The following is an 18,264-nucleotide window of genomic DNA, read 5'->3' on the forward strand; positions in this document are numbered from 1 at the left end:
CCAATGGACCACACATTCTGTGGCCTGGCACCTTTGCTGGGGCAGACAATCGCGGCAAACGTTATCTTGCCCTGCGGACCACTGTGTTTTTAAGTGGCATCAATGCCATGCAGTCGGACCACCTAAGATGGCCCTGCTGGCCGGAATAAAAACGGACACGGTTTGTGCCTTTTTATTAATTCCTTTGGTGTGTCAGGAAAAGAAGACTGTAAGCTTTGATGATGGCACACCGAAGATGAAGTAAGAAGACGTCGCAGCCCAGCAGCCAGCCAAGCACAAGACATCATTGATTAATTTGAAATCTTTTTGTGCCTTTTTTATTATTTTTGTGCATATGGGTGTATGGTGTATTGGTGCAGTGCATTGCATTTGTGTTTCCTCTTTTCAAAAATTATATTCTCTTCCCACAAAAAGAACAGGTCCTGGGTTCTAGTATTGTAAATAATTAGTAGTCTTGTAAATAACATGCTCCCCACCGGCTTTATGTGTAGTTTGAGGATTCTTTCCGTAATTCGGTTAATTGTGGGCGTGAGTCTGTTAGTTAGTACCAACGCAGTAGGTGGGACATATCTAGTGTTTAAAACTGTCGCGCACAGGGTGTTACGTTAAATGTAGAGGGAAACTACACCTAAGTGTCACACTAATTGTTAAAAAGTAGTCCTGACCCTTGCATCCGAACCGGTCGGGCTCACTGGTGTGTGGGTTCGGCTCGGGGACGAGCCTGGCGAAGGAGGGGTGCAGCGTTGCGGTTCTGAGAAATGTACATGTATGATTAATAAAGGTTAAAGGTTTTGCCCCCATAGTTAGTCCACATGCAACACGTAGGTCACCTTAGAACGTTAGTTATTTCCAATAGTGATACCTGCGTTGTGTAAAAGAAATAAATAAGAGTAGGCCCTGTTCATTTTGCAGCCCACCCTAAAATCGACCTCGTTGGGCACCATCCAGTCTGCGCCCTATTGCCCCTCACATTAGGATGCTCAAACCAGCCAAATGCCACGAGGTAGGCCTGGAAAAGGGGGCGGAGGGCGAGGTCGGGGGGTGTGGCCACGTCAAGCAGACGTCAAGGGCGGAGCCGGTAAGACCCCAACAACCAACCAGGGCTCCGTGGGCATGGCCTAAGGGGCGTGGTGAGAGCGTGTCTGGCAAATTCGAGAGGGTTCGCTGGGCGGCGCTATATAAACGCGCACGCAAATCCCTTCCACAGGACTGGCCAGAAGGAGTATATGCGCTTTACCAAAGAGAACTGTCACGTTTGGCATTGGTGAAAGGACTCGCTGGGGGAACTTTGATTGTGCAAGGGCTCGAGGACTTCGTGTGGGAAAGCGCCATTGTTGAGGACTGCTTGGGAGAGGCGCTGTTATACTGACTTATTGCAAGGACTCATTGAGGATTTGGCTTTGGGCTTGCTGGGAGCGCATATAAAGCGCCGGTGTTTCTATTACGCACGCGGCCGATACCGCCAGTACAACCGCCCAGCCGGTTCGTTTATTACGTACGCGGCTAAGCCGTGAAATAACCGCCCAGCCTAGCTCACCTTTCCCTGATAATTGTCCGATCCGTGCTAACGACATGCGGGGAGCGCCTGCCGTCCGTCCTACCATTTCTTCGCGGTACGAGTCGCGGACCCGGAGAACGAGCTGTGGACATCATCCCTGGATCTTCAACCCCAACCTTCTACATCCCCGTGTGAGTGTGTGTGTGTGTGTGTGTGTGTGTGTGTGTGTGTGTGTGTGCAGGCCCGTTTGTCCAGGGAATAAGTTCAGACTGTTTTCAAGGCTTCACTGTGTGTACTTCTCCTTCTTCCTGTGTAAATAATTAATAAACCAATCTGTTCTTCCTTTCTTCTTAATTCGACCGTATCAGTCTTTTCTTCCATTGCGTAAGCGTGGCACGATTACAACCGCTCAGATCGGGTTTAGTACCTGTTAACGGCCCGAATCGCGGCTCGCTATCGCTCGGCGTTTCCACTAAAACCGTGGTTCGGGTGGGGTTATTTCCTTGCTTCCTGGGAGGCGCTGGTAATTAGGTAATAGGAATAATTCGGCCTACCACGCTATTCAGCGCTGACCGGAAGGAACGTCATAGCCCCGGATCGTGTCGGCTAGATAAAAGACAAGGGGATTAATCCCCCCTTGGTAAGGGGAACGCCGACGTTTGAGATCCGCAACAATATATATATACACACTACTCACAATAAGTTAGGGATATTGGCAGGTTCTTCGGTGTGGTTGATTTTGTGTATTAATTATGTTGAAAAAAGTTGTTCGTCCTAATTCTATGGTTATTAACGAGTGTGAAAAAACACAGCATTCTTGATTTCAATACCATAACCCTACCCCCTATAAAAAAATTAACTCACTCCCACAATATCCCTAACTTATTGTGAGTAGTGTATATATACAGTCACGTGAAAAAGTAAGTACACCCCATGTAAAGTTTTGACTTTTTCAACATATTTCAACATACAGCTATTTGATCTTCATTTCAACAATATTGATAGATAAAGGTGATGTAATATAACAATTATGAAACATTTACATTTTTTTACATTTACATTTTACATTACATTTACATTTTACATGTAAACATTTACATTTTACATTTACATTTTTACATGTAAACATTTACATTTTACATTTTACATGTAAACATTTACATGTTTACATTTACATTTTACATTTACATTTTACATGACATTTACATTACATTTTACATTTACCAGATAAAGGTGATATAATATAACAAATATCATGAAACATTTACATTTTGTAGTCCATTGTATAATTTAAATAAACATAAATGCAAATTTCGCATGTGGAAAAAGTAAGTACACCCTTACATTTATCACTACTTCAAATACCTAAAATTAGAATCAGGTGCACCAGCTCAGGTGCAAATGATTAGAACATCGTTAGAGAGGATCTTGGAGGAACCTGTCTTATTTCAACCTCAGACATTTAGTTTGGTTTGCTCTTCCAAACTTACAAGATTTATATAAACATCATTTGACAAACGCTAGTGAGCAAAAGTGACAGGAAAACAGTGCAGGAGTGATTTTTCAATGCAGACACACGTTTCCAATCTCAAAATTTTGCCTCATGAGGAGGTAAAGAGAGGCGCTGGCCTGAACCCTTGTGCCCTCAACACCAGCGCTGCAGTGACGTAAAAGACGAAGACACAGGTCAGCACATTGCTCAGTCTCTTCCTCGAAGAGAAGCTCTGGGAACTGCACAAGAGGGCAGAGAAATGAGAAGATAAGGAGGAAGGGTCGGGTTAGATCTGAGAGTTTAAGTAATTCAAACAAAATCAAGTTCTTCAATGTGAACATGCCAGCAAGGTTGCATTCATTTGTTGTTTTTCCCCTATTATTGTTTCAAGGTTACAATATGAACATGTTGCCACCAGGTATCTGTTCTTGGTACACTTTGTTTTTATCTAGCTTCATGTGGTACAATTTTATGGGATTTTGCAGTCATCGTTCACTGGTATATGCTGATAATTCTCAGATCTACCTGTCCTTGAGAACTTGATGATATCCTCTCTTTCATTACTTTTAATACCACTTCTCTCTGTAATTCAAACTTGGATGCCCATGAACGTTCTCAAACTCAGTGATGCTGAGACCTTGGCACCTCATCCATCTTTAAAAAGCTTCAACCACAGATAGTGAAATTTGGGAGATCACCACCCGATCTCTATTTCCATGGTTTCACTCTGGAGCCAAAGTTTTCAACTACTCTGCATATTGCGAAAAACAAAACACGTAAATCTATTTCCTTCAATCTGCACAATTTATCCAAACCCACTCATGCTTAAATCAGAAGACATGTGAAACTTCCATTCATGTTCTCACAAGGTTACACTTGGATTACTGCAACTCACTGTTACATTTTTACTTTTGAATGGAGAGTAATATCTGACTTTATTAAACTAGAGAGTACATAGAACACGTGACCCCATGCAGCGTTTAAGTATATACTTCAATTTTCATAAAATAATGACATTAAGGATCGTTCAAAAAAAAAAAAATCTGGAAGTTTAGCGCTACTGAAGCAGTCTTATATACCTCACCCTAATACACTGTAATAAGCCGATGTTGAGTTGCAGTTTAGGAGATGGAGGCTTTAGTGATCACCATAGAACACAGCATCAATCGGCATCAACATATCGCCATGTCAGCGGCCTCTTCTTCACCCTCTCACATGCAACAACCTCTATGCTACATATAGATATATAGTACGGTTATTGGAAGTATTATGAAGGCGATTTGTGTTCTACAGTATTCAGGTATATAATTCAATTTAAATTAAGGTTTAAGGCGGTTTAAAGGCGTATAAATAAATTAATTCCGAGTTATACCAGTGTTTTACCAAGTGTCTATTACACCGCCCTAAATAACACGTTACATTAGTTATTCATCCCAGTGGTTTGTGTCCGTTATAACGTCCATAAAAACAGTAAGTTTTCTGTTTGGAAGGATTTTCAATTTTGTTTGACTGCCAGGCAGACAGGGTGAAATATCTCGCTCGTCTCCGCGCATGCTCGATCGGGACGAATTCAGAGCAAAAGTACAGTAAAACGGCAAACTTGTCTTCATATTCATGTTATAATTCGTGTTTGAAATCTAACATTCAATTTAAGTTGTTGTTCCTCCATAATAAACTAACGATCATAAACTGATAAGACGTACGGACGGATATGAACCGATTGCTTAACCTTGCTTTTCCCATATACATGAAAACATATACGGTACATATACATATACATATACATGAAAATCATCAGAAAAAAACAGTTCTGGCCCCATCTCCACCAAATTTCATTACATGAATGCATCAATAACGTGAGACAATTTCAAAAACAAAAGTTGGTGTTACAAAGAGGAAAAATAGCGTTGAAGGTAAGGCCTGACCTTGCAGACTATGGCACGCTGTGTTGCCAGACAATTCTGCAGGAACTGCGAACTCTGGTTGCAAGAGAGGCTGTGCAGCAGTACTTGCAGCAAGCTCCCCACCACTCCATCTTTGTTTTCCATGATACCAGGCGTCTGATGGGAGCACGGGAGAGTGCGAGTATAAGCAGCATGGTAACATTGCAAATGAGCAGCATGCAACAGAGTGCGCAATAATGCCTTTCAATGGTTCTGCCTTTTCTCTGAATGGATGATTAAATCAAGCAGAGCTCTTGTGTTGCCCCAAAGCAATCAATTATTTTGTGACCTGCTGTCCTGATCTAGAGGTTAATGCAACATCTCGCAATCTTGGAAGTTTCACAAAAATCAAAGAAAAGTTGATGTCAAAAAATCAAAAAGTCTGGCTATTAAGGCTGTACTATTTCTCCACCCCAACACAAAACCACAAAAAATGTGTCACAATAACTATAGGTAATGTAATTGTTTGCCTAGGAGACAGACAAGCCACAACATTTAACACGATAAGTTTTATCAACTGAGAGCCGACTAAGGTATGCTACCCAAACTCAGCGTATTAAGCATGGTGAAGCTGACATTTTGGTCATTAGCCATTCGTCCAAGCAAAAGCAGTGGACACGAGGTTGAATGCCCAAAGTGTCAGCTTCACTTTGCTCTCCATTGAAGTTAGCATACCGTTGCCAACTTTCAGTTGATAAAACCTATTGCAAAATATTGTCTGCCAACACAGACTGGCACTTGTCTTGACAAAGAATAAACTTCCTCTGCCTCATCCTCTTCTTCTTCCTCAACCAAACTTAATAGTCTGACAGGATGTAGGGGGTTATAGAGGGAAGTTGCTGTATTTTATGAAAGGTGACGAGGGGAGAAGAGGTGGCACAGGAAGTATGAATGAGAGAAAGGGCGAGTCTAATCAGTGGAAGGGTATACATATAGAGGACCAAATGTTTAGCTAAGCTGCACTTTAATGTGAGCAGGTTTAGCATTGTTGTCAAAATAAAATTGTCAAACAATAGTGGCAAAGACAAAACTTTACGATGTCTTCAAAATTGAAATATTAAACATTGGACATACTAACCTGTAGCATTAGCTCCAGTGTATCGAGAACAATCAGGTTAGCTTCAGTTGCGAGGTTACTGTCCACCAGCACTTCATGCTCTATCTCAGCCTGAGACCTGGAAAACAAGACGTGGAATAGAGAAAAATAATGGGAATTTAAAAGATGACAACTGTATGCTCACTTATAGTTTACTTGTAGTATTTTACAGGTGTGAGAAGGCATAGAGGCTTTTCATCACCGATCTTGAACATTTCAATTGGTGAAAATATCCCTGGACACATCACTACTCTATCACAGACTAATGCTGAAAAGCTCTCAATCAGGGAAGGAATTTGGATTTTTTCCAGGATACAATCACACAGTTGCTTACTACTTTTGAAACAAATGACAGGTTCTTTAATTCCCACAGCTAGCTGAAGATTCCCACAGCTAGCCCGGAGAATAACGGCAAATGTATTTAAGCAATGCCCTTCGTGCAACGCACCAGGTTGAAAGTTCATAATCAGTCCAGGAAACAAATGCAGACTAAACAGATCAAAGGCAAGTTACTGAAAGGAAAACAAATATCAAGTTTTAAAAACGTAATTTCACAGATATGCATATCTTATCAATTTCCCTTTGCATTGCTTAAAAGAAAAAGCCTGGTGAGTTAGGGTGAGTATCTTAGCGGTTAGGGTGCCGGCTTGGGATCCTAGGATCCTGAGTTCGAATCCCGGTCGATCGCTGAATTAACGCCAGGGGGGTTGACTCAGCCTGTCATCCTTCCGAGGTCGGCAAATTGAGTACCAGCTTGCTGGGATGAATGATCCCGGTGTGTACCCCGGTTTAGAATAGGTACACCGTATCCCTGCGCATCTTAAGAGGCGACTGAGGGTTGGCGTCAGGAAGGGCATCCGGCCATAAAAACATTGCCTCAAACAGGGAACCATGATTGTCATGGGGCCCGCAAGGCTAACCCCCGCTCTAGTGGGGAAAATGGCCTTAAAACGATCATTCATTCATTGTTTTAAAGAAAAATCCCACCAGCAAACCATCCTCTTATATACGACAGAGATCCATGGTGCGTGCCATGTTTTAATTAATATCTCATAATTTAAAATGATTGAAGCAAATCATGTTTCCGGTCTCAGATGCAAAATGCATCAACTGTTTTGCGATTCAACATTTATACATTTTGTTTATCACCATAATGATCAATGTACTTTGCTTTACCTTTCACTACGCTCAGACTGCTTGAAATGTGTGAGATCCTTTCGCCAGCGCACACGGTCAAGGCTTGCTGAAGAGGAGGCCTGACAACGATCACCACCTGAAATAAACCACATGCACACAGCTCAACCATTCTCTTGGTTTTATATCCACACTCAAGGTGCAAATACCGAAAGGACTGTACAAGTCTGGCTTCATTGGATGCATTTGCAATAACTCTCTGGCACCTTGCGCTCGCCGAATCATGTCCTGCCGAGCTCCGGCGCCCCCCAAAATGGCCGATTCCAAACGAGCTTTCATGTCCTGGGACTTAAGGAAGACCGCCTGGTTTATTTGCTTGTTGTGTCGCACCTGTGAAAAAACAAGATAATTATACAGCATGAAAAGAAGGAAGAAGTGTAGTTTATTATATGACAAAAGCATATGGTGACTAACTATGGATGCTCTGGATCTTTCTGCACTGCCTGTTGCATCTAGTGAAGTCTTGCAGTTTGTATAGAGTTGTACACATACAGGGTACCAGACTATACAAAACAACAGTGTTCATTTCATTTGGATGATTGCATGTCAGTAGAGTATTTCCACATGTACAAGGGAGGCACGCAATGGGTCCACTTGTGAATTGCCACCGAGACGCGAGGTTTGGCCCCAGGAAAGCTGAATGGTGACTTGCCGGATCCAATTATGTTCCCATGCAAACCCAATGGTTCATTCCTATACACTTCCCACTAAAGGCAAGCATTGACAGGGATAATTAAATGCCGTTTTACTGAATAACACCATGGACATGAGGCATGAATCCACACAGAGCCTCAATGGAAAATGACACAGAACACTTACTTAACAATCACTAATATTTGTAGACAAACCTCCCCACTACGTACAAACCAGTATAAAGAGAAGGGCCTGGTTGGAAGTGCATGAAGTAGACACAGGAATGAACTTGCAAGCTGGGATAAATGAGAAGGGAGATATCGAGGGAGAGGAAATGGTGCATCTCAACTGATGGCGATGCAGGAAATGGACTTAGTTGGACTGGAGGACTGACCAAACTACTTGTACCCAATGAACTACTCGTATTCATGCTCTGGATCGATCCCATGCTTCGGGCTGACACAAAAACGGGACAAGTGCCGTCGTTCTGTCTTTTTGACAGTCCCGGCTTCACTCTTTGACCCAAAATGGTCTCTGCTGATGGTCCTACCAATGAGACAATCTTCCAAGAACTCCTTTTATACAACGACACCACACCCCTATATCACAGCCTGGCACAGTATATTCCTCCACCGAGGATCAGGTGGTTGGCACAAACACCACCCATGCACTACGGTTAAAGGAGACGAGGGTATATAATTAATGAAGAGGTGACAAGACCAAGTTAATGTGGCTTCTCTATTCTAATTATTCCCAAATAAGGTCCGGCCTCACGTATATCTATATCGTACAACCACTGAAATGGTATTCTTGCTTTATGTACAAATACACACGAATATCAACAAATGGTGATTCCTTACTCTTCCCTGTGCACACAACAGGATGAAAAAATATCTGTTTACAGAGAAACAAATACAGACATTATTTGTGCATTTATTTATCTTCCTGTTCATTCTTTTTATTATTTCCAAAAACAAAAAAAGATTTTTAAAAATTATTATTTGTATTATTTCTTATTTTATGGAGCACAGAATTATAATAGAGATGTACGAGCAACTAAAAACAAAACACTGACAGAAGAGAAAGAGAGAAAGCACCAGCAGGAGGCTTCCTGTACCACCCACGACATGAAAGAAAAAGAGTGAAACCAGAGGTAAAAGGCAAGCATCAAATACAGGAAATGATGAACAGAATTGCGATGCAGAAGCAGGAAAGGAGAAAAAGAGAAGTAAAAAAACATAATGTAAATGGTCAAAGTAAACATATAAATAAATAACATACTCCATAATGAAATGGTCAAAGTCTGAATGATAAATAGTTCTGTCAGTTCTGTGTAAAGTGCTTCACTAAAATGCAAACAGCACACCTTGTACTCAAAGCATGATATGCAGAGTCGACACAGGTGCAGTACACGCCACAACTGTGCCACAGAAAGATCTGCGAACCAGCGCTGGAGCAGAATCGGGTCTGCGTGTTTCAAAACCCACAATGCCATGGCCAAGAGATTACGACTCATTTCTGCGGACAGCAGCGGTGTCGGTCGCCCACTCTGCAGTGTCTGCACACACACCAGGGCTTCAGCAGCGGGTTCTGCTCTTCATGTGTAATAATAGTAATAAGGTGAGTTTTAAATATATATACATTTGGGAGTATTAATATTTCTGCCGGGTCCCCCCCCTCCCCCCTTCCCCTCCCACCCCCCCTCCCCCCTCCCATCCCTCACCCTCCCCACCCCCCTCTTCCCTCTCCCCTCCCTCACCCTCCCCATCCCCCCCCTCTTCCCTCTCCCCTCCCCCTCCCCCTCCCCCCCTCCCACCCCCTCCCATCCCTCACCCTCCCCATCCCCCCCTCTTCTCCCCTCTCCCCCTCCCACTCTTCTCCCCTCCCCCCCGTTCCCCTCCCCTCCCCCCCGTTCCCCTCCCCTCCCCCCCGTTCCCCTCCCCTCCCCTCCCCTTGCCCGCCCGGCAATGCCGGGTACTTCTGCTAGTATTATATAATAGAAAGTCCCATTCGAAAGTTCCTCCACCATCCCTTTTCCTCAGCATTATGTTTACAAAACTTACAGCGCTCCGTGCAATAGCTGGTGTGCCTGCAATTGCAACTGCCACCGACTGACTAATGCTCCCAGATTCTTCCTCGTCATCACCTGCCGTATGCTGAGTACGCATAGCTGGAGAATCTGAAGACAGATGTGGCAGGAGAGATTGAAGGGTGGGAGGGAGAGTGAAAATATAATTACCTGCGCCACCGAAGGAGGATGGACCTTCGCCACCGGTTTGTCTGTCTGTTTGTGAACAAGACATGTCGAAAAGTTGTGGACGGATTCGGACGAAATTTGGCGGAGAGGTAGCGTATGTGACGAGGACGAAATGATTCGACTTTGGTGAAGATCCGGATCTGGATCTGAGAATTTTAAAGTGATTTTTCACCATTGAGAGAGAGGGGCAAAAATGATGTCTAGCAGGATATCTCAAAAAGTTGTGGATGGATTCGGACAAAATGTGGCGGACATGTTGGGTGTCTGACAAGGCCAAATAGATTCGATTTTGGTGAAGATCTGAATATGGATCCGGACATGAGAATTATTTAATTTTTAAAGTGTTTCTTCACCAATGAGAGATGGGGCCAAAACGATATGTAGCGTGATATTTCAAAACGTTGTGGACAACTTATAACAAAACTTGGTCCATGAGTTGGGTAAGTGAAAAGAACAAACAGATTAGATTTTGGTTCAGGTCTGGATCCATATCTGGCCTATCAGTGGGATACAAAAGGTAAACTGGACCATTGAACTCAATGTTGAGCAATTTCAAAGCAATAAAGTAGAAATCCGCTAATTGGAGGCATGATGTTGTGGAATATGATGTGAAATACACACAGATGTGAAAAGGAAAATAAAGGCCATGTCAAACTCGACCATGGAAAATGGCCACAACTAATGGTGGGTGTGTGTTCACCACCAAACAAATTACTGCCTAAAATTCCAACTCAGGAAATGGTGAATTATACTCTCACTACCAATGTTAATCTGTTTGTCCTTCCGCTGGTTTTAAGGTGCCGTGTAAGTCTCTGTCACACAATATATTGCTGCGGTATTTCGACGCCAGTAAATGGAGCAAGTTAACCGGCTACTCGTGCCCTCGATTCCAGACCTTGATCACGTATGGTGATCTCCGACCCAAGAACTATCAAAGCCTGAAACCATGACCTTTTTCAGAATGCAAAAATAAATAAACATATTGGCCTACCGCTGAAGTCATGCAGTTGAATTGATGCATCAACTATGATGGACAGCAAGGGAAGATACAGCATGGCAATGGCTCTTTTGACTTCTGTGCTATTGTAGCGAGGGTCCAGGTCTTGACTGGCAATCAGTCCACACACTGTCGTGATTGCTTTCCTCTGCAGTGGAAAAAGCCTGGTAACGAGAAACAGGCTTCACTTAGCTCTGTTTGAAGCTATTGTGAACTAAAATACTGCTTTACCCTGTTGTACACGAATATCATAAAACACGCACATACACTAATTATTACTCCCGCCAGGGAGAAATGCATTCGATCGTGTCCGTGTGTGTGTGTGTGTGTATGTGTTCGTGAACAAGATATCTGGAAAGGTTCTGAACGGATTTGGATGAAAGTTGGTGGGATGATTGCCCTTGGGATAAGGAAGAATTGATTAGTTTTTGGTGAAGCTCAGGATATTATTCCGGATCCAGGAATTTTTTGAAGGATTGTTTACCATTGGAAGATAGGGCTCATTTTTTTTTAACATTATCTTCTATATTTAACATTGTGATATGAACATAGTTTTAATATTTGTTGTAAATGTAGTTTAAACTCGTGGTTATGCGTTAGAGCGGTGTATTTTGTTAGCACCGTTGTCTTCAAGGTTCTTTTTTTTTCTTCTTCTAATAAAGACATATTCTGTCATTTTAAAACCATCAAAGTATGTATTCGGTTTCCCCGTTTCATAAAATGTATCGTTTGATACGTACGTATACTGTTTTTTTTTGTTTGTTTGTTTTTTTTACCTCAGAAGAGATAACAAACATTTACCTCAGCAAATGTCAATAGCGGTATCAGTATTTGATGAACCTATTTGACTTAGGTGACTTATAAGTGTGACAAGCATGTGCACGGGATTCTTCCCAGAAGAATGAGTGGTCGCATTAGCTTGTACGACTTAAAATGAGCGAGTTTTGTTTTGACGTTTGGGCCAGTTTTACATGTTGTATCCCTAAGGAATGAAACGAACGTTTTTTCCTGGCTTACAATTTTATTTGAAGTCACACATGCCTCAAAATACACTCACCTATATAGAATTGAACGCTGAATCCGAAAATGTAAGTGAAATTGCCTTGTTTTTTTTAAACATTATCTTCTATATATTCTAAATATATATCTGTGCAGTGTCTGTCTTGTGTTGTCTTGTCTTGTCTTGTCACTGAACTAGTCCCTCAAACTTTTGTGAAATCGTACTATTCCAACTTGACCCACGGCGGGAGTATGCGCTCTACTGAGTGGCGTTCTACTTCTAGTTATAGATATGTGACATTGCAGGGGCAAGTTTGAGTCATTTGTTCACCACATAGTACAGGACGTCCTCATATGTGGTGCGAGTAATCCGGTTGCTCCACTACAAGAGTGCACGTTACGGTGCAATGAGGAGTTATCAGATTTTTATTGGTGAAGGTGTAAAGTCTTGAATATTTTTTTGTTAAATTCTTCGGAAAAAGGCTGCACAGTATGGTACAAAGTATATATATCGTGGAAAGATACGTACGGATGATGTGAATGATTTTGAAAAGGATAACCGAGTGTGTGTTGCCAACAATGTCTTGGCTGACCAGGGTCTGCTGCGACCAATACCCCTTTCACACCTCAAAATCTCGGAGGTAAATCCAATTCTACCCCACCGATACCTCCGCAAATTCGCAGCTTTTACACCACACTTATCTTCCCCCGAGAGAAGGAATTTTTAGGGCCGATACCTCAGGGTATTTTAATCCTGCTCAGAACCAGAGTTATCTCGTCATTAACACTGCACTCGGACGAGGAGCGGAGGAGTGAGGTTAGAGTGAGATATTAAATGGAGTGTATTGTGTTAGTATTAGATGGAGTGTAAAACGAGTGGGGTTTAATTGTGAGGTAAACGTTTACGTACTAGTGTGTGGTCAAAGGTCAAAAGTATCATTTACTTGCGCTCTATCAAACTGTAACGTGTTGTCCATAAAATCCACGGACAACAAGCAAAAAAACAAGCCACTGCTGGCTTTAGCAAGCCGCAAACAATGCTCCAAATCTTTGTAATAGTCAAAGTGGTCGACAGCATCTGGAACATATTATACTTCTTCATTGAATTTTTTTTTTTTTAACTCAAGAGAGAAATGGCAAGCGCAGCTCCGGGAACAGGCGCCATTTTCTGTGCTGTGACAGAACGATGAATGCTGCCACTGCAAAGCAAAGCATTGTGGATTCAACTCGATGCATGGTAAGGAAACCACTAACATGTAGTCTGAAAAGGCACTGGGATGCCACGGGGATGCTTGTGCAAGATGAAGCAAACCACAGGGTTAGCGAAACCGGTGTGAAAGGTACGGAGGGGCAAAATAATCGTGGGGTAAGAATTTTTCCCCAGGGTAAGTATACCCCAGAGTAAGCAGCGCATGGGGTGAAAGGGGTACGAGATTGATATGCGAGGATAGGTGTGTTTGAATGAATGAAATAGCTGCCATCGTAGATCTGTGTCATGCTACGGTACATGCTGCAATTCACAAGAGTCTGCGTTTCCACAAACGTTTTCAGCAATGATGACGAGGTCCAAGTAACGGCGCAGAAATGGATCATAGGCCAAGCATCTAAATATATATCTGTGCAGTGTCTGTCTATTACAATGGCATCCATAACCTCGTGAAGCGGAGGCAGAAGTGTGTGCATGTGCAAGGAGACTTTGCCTTCCCCATCAGGGAAATGCACTTAGTGGGTAATTAATAAACTCCACTTTACCTATTGACTTACCCGAGTATATTTAAAACCCTTTAGGTCTGACTGAATGGCAATGCACTTACCTTTGAGCTGTCCAGTCTGTGTTTAATTCCAAACCCAAATACAGACTTGGCATTTAATATGGAATATTTTTTTTGTGGGGGTGAACTTACTTTTCAAGATGACTTAGAACCAAAAGTTCATTGGAATTATGTTGAAATTATTCTAGATTTTGTTAATGTGACCTTTAAAAGAAACAAAAACCACATTTGACATTTCGAAACAAATAAATTGATCCTTGAAAGTGATGTAAACTGATATCGAACTCAATTCACGGACAGTACTGTGTTAAACTTCTGTGCGTTTTCCAGAAGTATCTCTTTATTTTGCACATTAGCCAAAAAATTTTTAAACAAAAACAAAAGTGAAATTACGACTGGGATTACGGACAGTAAAATTACAGTTCAGTACTTCATGTAACCCCCACGAGCATTCAGGAGAGCACGTACATGTTGAGGCATGCTGTTCACGAGATTTGCCAAGGTTTGGACAGGAATCGCTTGCCAAGCAGTGACAATAGCCTGCTGCAATTCACGCACAGAGGTCGGCTGCTGGTCCAAGTTGTCGATTTGACGCGTTAATTCTGCCCACAAGTTCTCTATCGGATTCATATCCGGGGACACGGCAGGCCACTCCATATGCTCGACACCACGGTCAGCAAGAAAGTGTTGGATCATGCGAGCACGATGAGGCCGTGCATTGTCATCTTGGAAGACAAAGTTTCCTCGAAAGGCTGCACGAGCAAATGGAAGCAATGTTTCTTCCAGAATGTCCCTGTACTTGAACTGGTTCAGGTTTCCATTCAGAACAACCAGGTCAGTTTTGCGCCCTGCATGAAAAGCAGCCCAAACGGTCACCCCACCACCTCCAGCTTGGACTCTTGGCACTATACAATCTTTGTTGTAGGCTTCATGCACTTGTCTGTGCACTCGGACGCGGCCATCTTGACGATAGACCAGAAATCTAGACTCGTCACTGAAGATCACATGATTCCAGTGTCCTGGCTGCCATTGACGGTGCCCTCTGGCCCACTGCAATCGGCGCTGGCGGTGTTGTCTGGTCAGGCGTGGCTTTCTCAGGGAACGCCTGGCACGATAGCCTGCTTGAACCAGTCATTGGTTGACTAGCCTTCTGGATACAGGCACATTTGTCAGTTGCTGCCACTCAGCCATAAGCCGATTAGCTGACTTGGTACGGCCATTGCGGACTAACCGGTGCAGCTGGCGATCATCCCTCCTTGTGGTTCTGCGGGGACGTCCTGGCCTCGGTGTTGGAGTAGGGACACCCCTCTGAGCATTTCGTTTCAGGATCTTTGACACCTGACCTTGAGTGATGCCATACTGCCAAGCAATAGCACGCTGTTTCATGCCGTAATTTCGTAAAGCCACCACTCCATGGCAAACAGCATTGTCGAGTTGACGGACCATCTCCAGAGGAAGCGGCAATAACCTTTGGAGACGGGCAGCAGTTGTTTTCCACTAATACAGAACGCAACAACCCTTGTATACCCGACTGTGAAGCCAATCATCAAATGCACCTGTCCGTACATTTTGCCACGCCACCTGTGATATAATCCTGTTGTTGACTTCTTGCTGCGACAGACAATCATTGACATGGTTCTTTTAACAAATAAATCACCGAAGTGTAAAAGAAACTCACCAGATTGATATACTGAGTGAAGAAAGTAAACCCAAGTCAAGAAAAAAAAAATATTCCATATTAAATGCCAAGTCTGTATAAACCGTCGGATTGGTGTTTTGCAGGCAGGGTGTTGCATTACAAAGTGTGCCGTCCATAGCCGGACGTTAAGCTGGGCATCCGTGCAGGCACCCTGAACATATTACAAATTCGTCATCTAACCTACAGGGGGCACTGCCTTTCTTCTCCTTCCCCCCTCCATGGGTCTGCATATGAAAGAAGAAGAAGAATAAAGGGGTATTCGGTCACTGAGTATAGGAAGAGGGATTAGTGACCCTAGTTTTAGTGACCCTAAGCCTAACCCTAACCCTAGCCTTTTCTGCAAAAATTGACTGAATGCAGTGTCTCCCCCATTGTTATCGTATATTTCAAGAGTGAAGAATGAGACGAGGAACATGTTCCAGAGACAGAATTGACCAACTGCTCCTGGATTTTTGTGGATGTTGAAAGATATGCAAGTTTGGACCTCTGCTGAGCCTGGTATAGTTTCCTTTTGGATCCATCGAATGGTGCTTTTGGAGGTCTTCAAAACAACCTTGATGCATTTTGGTTCTTTAGCTGTTACTTTATTTTGTGTTTGTGGTATGGTCATGTGTTGAGGAAGGATGAAAGTGACTGGTTGAGAAGAGTGATGGAAATGAATGTAGAAGGAAGCTGAGGACGGGGAAGACCGAGAAAGACTTGGCTAAAGATGGTGGAAGAAGAAATGCGGGCAAGGGGGTTAACAAGGAGAGATGCAGAAAATAGGGCAAGATGGAGAAGATTGTCATGGGGACCGCAAGGCTAACCCCCACTCTAGCAGGGAAAATGGCCTTAAAATGCCTGTTGTTATTACTTTATTTTGTTTGGTTGTTTCCATGTTTCATATAAGCACCACTTTCACCTCATTTTTGGATCCATTTATATGTCTGTGTGCTGGTGGGAGATTTAAAAGGGGAAAGCCGGTTGGAAAGGTGCTGACAGAAGCACACAGGGAGCGAGAATTGGGAATAACAGATTAGGGAAGGGGGAAAAGGTTGAAATGTACTTTTCAGCCAATGCTTTCAGTCAAATGCATGACTGCAGTTGTGAATTATTAGCCTTTAGTAAAGTGTAAGGGCCCTGGTGTGTCAGCAGAATGTAGAGACCTACAGCTGGTTCATGCGGAGAAGGTCTGATGGCTTACAAAGGACAGGAATTGCCACAATGGTGGTATGGTAATGTTGACACTGGTAAAAAAGCATTGAGGGAACCAAAGGCAGTGTCAGCAGCGTGTATACATAAATAGCAGATGAACTGCAGACTCTTGAATAGATGGAAATGCTGCCAAATAACAACCACCACTTCAGGCCCATGCAGCACCGAATGTGCACGACCGTGCTCGTGGCTGCCACATGGACTGACTCCAAAAGCTGGATGTGACTCCTCCCCTCAGTCTCGACTGCACTGCTGCGATTCCCTCACGGCTAAACTTTCTCCGAATCTCAACTTCCACGAGGGCCTCCCCTTAACTTCTCTCTTCCTATGTTCCATCCACAGTTCCTCTTTCTCCACCAATCAGACCACCATTCAGTGAGGCCAGATCAAGCGACAGCTAGTACAAACCAGCCAAAAGCAGCATTCATGCAAATGCATGTTCATATGTCCAGCTCACCCTCAGCCTGGTAGCTCCTCCAGGTAGTGGGGAAAAGTCTAAAATAAATAAAAAACGTACTCCATAATTAAACTGCACCTGATAGCCATCTAACACTTACCCTACATGACCCAGTCATGTAAGATTTTTTATTCTTAATGGAATTATCATTTCAGAAGTAGTCCACGTCATATCACTATATATACACAGTACAGGAAATATTTTTCTCCATTTTTTTTGCAACAAGAAATATATATAACAAATAAAAATGTAATTGTCTAAATTGTCACCACACACATACACATGAAACAACCGATCTTACATCTTGGTAATAACTTTGAGAAGCCAAAATAAATAATCTGTATTCCTCGGACTGCCTCTGAGACTGGTGTGCAGCTGTGTCACGTCCTTGTTCACCAGATCTGTATTCCTCGGACTGCCTCCGAGACTGGTGTGCAGCTGTGTCACGTCCTTGTTCACCAGATCTGTATTCCTCGGACTGCCTCCGAGACTGGTGTGCAGCTGTGTCACGTACTTGTTCACCAGATCTGTATTCCTCGGACTGCCTCCGAGACTGGTGTGCAGCTGTGTCACGTCCTTGTTCACCAGATCTGTATTCCTCGGACTGCCTCCGAGACTGGTGTGCAGTTGTGTCACGTCCTTGTTCACCAGATCTGTATTCCTCGGACTGCCTCCGAGACTGGTGTGCAGCTGTGTCACGTCCTTGTTCACCAGATCTGTATTCCTCGGACTGCCTCCGAGACTGGTGTGCAGCTGTGTCACGTCCTTGTTCACCAGATCTGTATTCCTCGGACTGCCTCCGAGACTGGTGTGCAGTTGTGTCACGTCCTTGTTCACCAGATCTGTATTCCTCGGACTGCCTCCGAGACTGGTGTGCAGCTGTGTCACGTCCTTGTTCACCAGATCTGTATTCCTCGGACTGCCTCCGAGACTGGTGTGCAGCTGTGTCACGTACTTGTTCACCAGATCTGTATTCCTCGGACTGCCTCCGAGACTGGTGTGCAGTTGTGTCACGTCCTTGTTCACCAGATCT

The 18,264-nt window shown here is 43.4% G+C and overlaps 1 protein-coding gene across 2 annotated transcripts in view; it reads right to left on the reverse strand.

The window, feature by feature from the left end:
* Positions 1-18,264, reverse strand: part of LOC137434950 (dedicator of cytokinesis protein 7) — a 264,889-nt gene that overhangs the window by 45,642 nt on the left and 200,983 nt on the right. For both annotated transcript variants that reach the window (XM_078784918.1, XM_078784912.1), the window contains exons 30-37: positions 11,105-11,274; positions 9,920-10,035; positions 9,223-9,414; positions 7,430-7,553; positions 7,206-7,302; positions 6,012-6,108; positions 4,916-5,050; positions 3,077-3,229 (exon numbers count right to left, since the gene is read on the reverse strand). In XM_078784918.1, coding sequence (XP_078641044.1) covers positions 3,077-3,229; positions 4,916-5,050; positions 6,012-6,108; positions 7,206-7,302; positions 7,430-7,553; positions 9,223-9,414; positions 9,920-10,035; positions 11,105-11,274 — 1,084 coding nt within the window. The remainder of the gene's footprint in view (positions 1-3,076; positions 3,230-4,915; positions 5,051-6,011; positions 6,109-7,205; positions 7,303-7,429; positions 7,554-9,222; positions 9,415-9,919; positions 10,036-11,104; positions 11,275-18,264) is intronic.

Source organism: Myxine glutinosa, chromosome 1, assembly GCF_964187855.1.
Source record: "Myxine glutinosa chromosome 1, kmMyxGlut1.1, whole genome shotgun sequence".
Classification (NCBI taxonomy): domain Eukaryota; kingdom Metazoa; phylum Chordata; class Myxini; order Myxiniformes; family Myxinidae; genus Myxine; species Myxine glutinosa.